Genomic DNA, 5,976 nt, shown 5'->3' on the forward strand with positions numbered 1-5,976 from the left:
AAAGTGAAAGCGGAGATTTACGGGACTCGGTCCGTCACTCAATTATGTCCGTCGGGGAACTAGATATTTTAAATGGTTCGGCTCGCAAAAACTGAAATAAAACAAAACAAAATAAAATAATATCCTGCGCCCAATAATTCGGTACAGGGTCGTGCCGAACCTAAAGTCGCGTACCAAACGGTTCGACACAAATACATGTACCATTACGGCCCTAGTCAACATACTAAATGAGAAAGCACATATTAATAAAGACAAGTTGATTAATCAATCCAACTATATTTTAACTCGAAATATAATATGGGATTCCTTACGGGAACCTTTTTAACTATCGTCACAAGATGGCAGTATGACACCATGTTAAATGAGGGAATAAACACATGAAATTATAACTCACTAATACTATGACCTACAAGAGTGGAAAAAACACAATTCAACAAACAAACAAGGATTATGCACAGTTACAATGTTAGAACATGGAAGTTGGTTACAAAAGGTCTCTGCTCAGGATGGATGTGACATAGGGGAGAATAGGTGTTGAACTTAAAAGAACTTAAACTTAAAAGCATAGTTAATGACCCTGGGTCTGGCAGTTAATTTGGCTGTGTTGTCAAACGCTGGATTTTTTTCAGGATGTTAATCAGAAACTTAGATCTGGAGGGTTTCCAACTGACACCTTTACCACTCTTGATGCCAGGATAACGGTGAAAGAGTTCCTTAAGAATGAGGTGAAACGGCCAAAGCAATAAACATTTGATCCTCGGAGTGGCCCATCACACCCCTGTCTATTTACTTTAGGTTTGGGGAGAGTTCAGAAAGGCTGTTCCTCCTACACCTGCCTGGGGCTTGAGCACCTTAGGGCAGGCCTGTCTGACAACCCCTGTATGAGCTATAGGTTTATGCCACTGTCAATACGGATGGCTAGACTTGCTGAGATAGAAAATGATACTGAACTGCCGTCTGCTAGCATGGCTAATCCAGCAGCGTCAAGGAGACGCAGCACACCCTCACATGGTCCTCCTAAAAAACTAAGAAAGGTGGACACTTTGGCTCTTCAGATTGGCACTCTCTCATCTGAATGTGCCCAGATTAAAGAGCTCCTACTCAATCTTCAGCCTGATAACAGGAGGCCAGCTCCCAGTGGTGACTCCTCCACAAGAGAATTGCCTTGTCAAGAGGATGATGTGCTATCTACTGCAGCATCCTGCAGTTTGCTTACAGATAAGGATGAAGCACAAGATGTGAACAGAGACACAGCCTCCATGACCTTGGAGGCTTTTTCACAAGGGTCCGATACTGGGTCATTGCATGGATCTGAAGTTGGTGGTGCCACAATGAAGCCAGCTATTAGGATGGCTTTAGCACGCCTGGGGCTGGATGAATCTCCTGTGGCAGCAGCTCCTTCAAGTGCTTTTTTCAGGTAGAAGCCACAGCCCTCTGCCTTCTTTGTTCCTCCTTCTAAACCTTATATTGAGGAGCTCCATAAGTGTTGGGCAGACCCTAAATGGTTTTCTCATCACACCAGTGATTGCAGGAACTTGGCTGCTAGGGCAGGAGGCGGGTAGTTATGGGTTAGACCGTATGGACCCACTTGGGCCTACCATTGCCTCTTAAATAGTTTCCCCAGATGAGGCTCCTAGGCTAGACCTGATACTCGCTGTCCTCGTCCTCAGTGTTGACTGATAGATGATCTCCTTGCTAAGAGTTATAATATAGCAGCATACATGGGGCGTCTTGGTAACTCCCTTTCTCACCTCATGCTGGCCTTGTCTGAAATCTGGTGCAGACTCTTCTGCCCAGACCCTTAGTGATGCATCCCTTCAGACTTTTGCCTTAATGTCTAGGGAGCTTGGAAGGTTGATGTCAACAGTGACACTGGCTCTCTGCCAGGTGTGGCTAGCACAGTGCCCCCTGTCGGAGGCATGTCGTTGCACCCTTCCAGTGGTTCCAGGTCAGATCTTTGGGCCCGGGGCTCAGCAGGCACTGGATCACAGTGCACAGGCAGATCAGGCGAGGCAGAGGTTAGCTGGTCTGGAGTCCCTTGCCTTCCGGACACAGCCACTCCCATCCACCTGCTCGCCCAGGTGGACAGCCTAGAACCTCTCGCAATACAGGGCACTATGATCAGTGCCGGCGTGCTTCTTCCTGGCAAACCTTCCAGGTGCCAAGAGGACTTGCCCCCAGTGGTTGTCGCCCCAAAGGCTCTAGGAGCTGGGGGGGTCAAATCTGAGGCCAGAGGCACCGGTGTTGGACACTTCTCCCAGCAGCAACTCAGCTTCTGGGAGAGGGAGACCACAGACCCTTGGGTGGTTCCACACTGTCCAGGGGATACACATTACAGTTCTGATGCCGGCCACCCGCTTTCTGTGGGGTCAGAATGTATGTGGTAAAAGACCCTGCAAAATCTCTGGCCCTCAGCCAGGAATTGGCATCCCTCTTAGAAAAAGACACCATCGTTCCTGTAGAATGGCTTACACGGTGCAGTGGGTTTTATACAGTGTATTTATTAATTTCAAAGAAGGATGGCGGGTTTCATCCAATCCTGGATCTGAGGGGTTTAAACAAATTTTTAAAGGTTCTGCCATTCCGAATGTTACGGATGGCACTTAGTGACAGAGGGGGCCTGGTTTTTGTCAATAGATCTCAAGGACGCCTATTTTCACTAACTATTGCACCACACCACAGACATTTTCTGAGGTTTGCATTTCAGGGACAGGCCTACCAAGTCAAAGTGTTGCCATTTGGTCTTTCACTGACCCCTCGCATATTCACAAGGTGCGTCGCAATGTGAGCCAGCTGGGCCTTACAGTGAACTTCAACAAGAGCAAGGTTACACCCAGTCAGAGGGTGGATTACCTGTGCATGACACTCGACTCACAGCTAATGAGAGGCTTTCTTTTCCAAAAGAGGTTGGAGGTTATTCTGCAACTTATACGTTGCTTCCAGAGGGGCACTCAGATGTGGTGGGAATGATTTGGAACCGATATGGCAGAGCAGAAGTGGACGTTTCTCTCGAAAGACTATGCGGTCTTTTGAAGCCACAGGACAAGAAGTTTCATTTGGCTTGACAAGCATTTTTCAGAGGTTCTTCAGGTTGGTCTCACAAGGATGCAATCACCATTAGGGCTTTCAAAAGCACCATGAAACTGAGTTCGAATATTTTCGAATTAATTTAGTAGAGTATGTATAATTATTCGAATTTATTATTATTATTTTATTCTATTTATTTTTTTTAGAAAAAAAAACACAAAAAATAAAATGCTTATTGCTGGCGCAACATGAACGCGACACTTGGATGAAAACACCCATTCTGACCTCACTGAAGTGCCAGGTATGACCAACTTCTGCCTCGCTATTTGAGCAATGTTTGGATACTTGGTGGCTCATTCTGGTAACATTTCATCTCTTCTTCAAAAAGGGTAGGCAGGGAGGCAGCAGGTGCAACACTCCCTGTATGTCTCCCTGAACAGGTCACACATCACAGTGGGTGGTGTAGGCGCAGCGGGCTTCTCCGTCGGCGCCTCTCCCTCCGTCGCTGCGTCCCTCTCTGGCCCGGCTTGTGTGCAAACCGTCTCCGCCCGAACTGGATTCGCCGTGTTATACAACATTATTAATAGTATTAATTAATTATTAATGATATTCGAATTATCAAATTTAGGTTCGAACTTATGAAAAATATATATATTCAAATATATTTAGAACTTCAAATTTTTTTTGACAGCCCTAATCACCATACGGCTGTGTTCAACAGAGTGTATTGACTGAAAAGGAACAAAAATATAGCCTTGGTCTTGGGTCAGTTTCAGGTCTCAGATTCTGCAGTATCAGGCAGGTTAAGTCAGGTCGGGTGTGAAAGGTGTGAGTACAGGCCAGTTCTTGGTCTTATTTTTAGGCCTGTGTAGAACTCTAGTTTGGATACAACAGCAAGCTTGAAAAAATAACATTGGTGGAAACTTCAGCAGTCCTAGTGCTTTTGGGTTTTGTGTTGCTCACTGCTTTGCATTGCCTGTACAGTAAATTGCTGCACACTGAAGAGAGAAGCACCTTCTGAGTGTTGATTGGCTGATTTGGTCCCCAGCTTGTGTTGCTGTATTCAGACAAGATATTAATAACGGTGAGATGAGGGAAAAGTCACTATGGAGGTACACAACACAGGAGAAAATGTAATTTTTCTCACCAGGATGGATAATGTCACTCTAATAACACTGTTTGTACTTTCAGGTTTAAATGAGACAACGAACCACCGAGCTGTTCTCTTCTTTCTCACTTTACTGTGTTACCTTTTCATTTTGCTGGCAAATGTTGCTCTTATTGTGATCATCATCTTGGATAAGAACCTGCATGAACCAATGTATATTCTATTGTGTATGTTTTGCATGAATGGGCTTTATGGGACAGCAGGTTTCTACCCCAAGTTCCTCTGGGATCTGCTTTCTCCTGTTCATGTTATTTCTTATGCTGGATGCCATGTTCAGGCTCTGGTAATGTATTCATTTGCCAGCACTGATCTGTCTGTTCTTGCAGTCATGGCGTATGACAGATATGTGGCTATATGTCGACCTCTAGACTACCACTGTATTATGTCAAAGCAAAGACTGTTAGTGTTAGTGTGTTTCTCCTGGTTAGCACCTTTTTGCATTGTGGGCATAAATGTTATTCTGACATCTAGATTAAAGTTATGCAGCCCATTTATCACCAGACTTTTTTGTGTGAATTGGATGATTGTTAAACTTGCTTGTTTCCCAGCTGACACTATGGTTAATGGTATTGTTGCATACATTAGTATAATCATTTATGTCTTCCATGGTTTCTTTATAGTTTGGTCCTATATGTATCTCATCAAAACATGTGTGAATTCAATAGAAAACAGGAGGAAGTTCATGCAAACATGTGTGCCACATTTAACCTCCTTACTCACCTTCCTTGTAACAATAGTTTTTGATGTCATGAACATGCGGTTTGGTTCAAAAGATTTACCTCAGACTGTTCAAAACTTTATTGAAATACAATTTCTTGTCATACCTCCTGTTATAAATCCTCTCATTTATGGTTTCAAATTGACAAAGATTCGGAACAGATTTCTGCATGTTATTACTTTTAAAAACAAATATTAAGTTGATTTTAATTAATGAATTAAAATGAAATATGCATTGCTTAACCAGCTGGCTCTTTTGCTTATGAGTTAAATCATCAGACTGAAGAATGGAGGTTTTGTACATTTACCAAATGTTAGCTATGTCTTGAAGGATGTCTTTTAAGCTGAAAATTTAGCCTGAAAATTTTAATGCATTTATGAATGTAGAATGTTTTTTACCTTCAAAATTTCGGCTGCATTCTAAAATAATAATAATAATAAAATGATGATATTATAAAATATATATTTCTATAAGCATTTTCTTTTGTTCATTTACTTAATTCACATTTACCCAAGTTTGCTTATTGTACAGTGGTTTACACTGTTGTGTGTACACATCTCAGACAACACACTTCACTCTATAAATAAATATAATAAGATCTGAAAATATATCATCCTATATTTGTAACATATTTGTCATGAACCTGCTTGTGAATAAACATACACAAATGAAACACTTAGTGGACTGTTTATTTGGAACATTTTCTGCAGGATACAAGAGGCCTTCCTCAGGATGTTTGTGGCCTTGTGTCTGTGTCTGTGTCCCAGTATCCCAGCCTCCCATGTTCCAGGAGGGTTTTTAACTCAAATATGATGGTGTGGCAGTAAACTACAATGAAGTTATAGTACTGAAAATGGTTTGAAACAGTTGTTCCAGTCCATATGTTGACATCTGCTGGCCAATGTTTTGTACTACATCTGTATGGACTGATCTAAGGTAACATACCATAAAACTGTGATGACTAACAGAATAACATATACCTGGATTAGTCAGTGTGAGTCTGAAAATTGTTGGCAGCAAACTCTAAATTGAAGAATAAAACATGCATTCAGAGGGTAAATGA

At 42.4% G+C, this 5,976-nt stretch overlaps 1 protein-coding gene across 1 annotated transcript; it reads left to right on the forward strand.

Moving 5' to 3' along the window:
- Positions 1 to 4,160: 4,160 nt before the first annotated feature.
- On the forward strand, positions 4,161 to 5,970 carry LOC126393071 (olfactory receptor 142-like). Its single transcript, XM_050048924.1, has one exon. The coding sequence runs from the start codon at positions 4,179 to 4,181 to the stop codon at positions 5,109 to 5,111; it is 933 nt and encodes a 310-aa protein (XP_049904881.1). The 5' UTR covers positions 4,161 to 4,178; the 3' UTR covers positions 5,112 to 5,970.
- The last annotated feature ends 6 nt before the right edge of the window (positions 5,971 to 5,976 follow it).

This window comes from Epinephelus moara, chromosome 7 (assembly GCF_006386435.1).
Source record: "Epinephelus moara isolate mb chromosome 7, YSFRI_EMoa_1.0, whole genome shotgun sequence".
Lineage (NCBI taxonomy): Eukaryota > Metazoa > Chordata > Actinopteri > Perciformes > Serranidae > Epinephelus > Epinephelus moara.

Excerpts from the sequence above, each read along its gene's own strand:
- LOC126393071 (XM_050048924.1), top strand. The coding sequence starts at position 4,179 with ATGGATAATGTCACTCTAATAACACTGTTTGTACTTTCAGGTTTAAAT.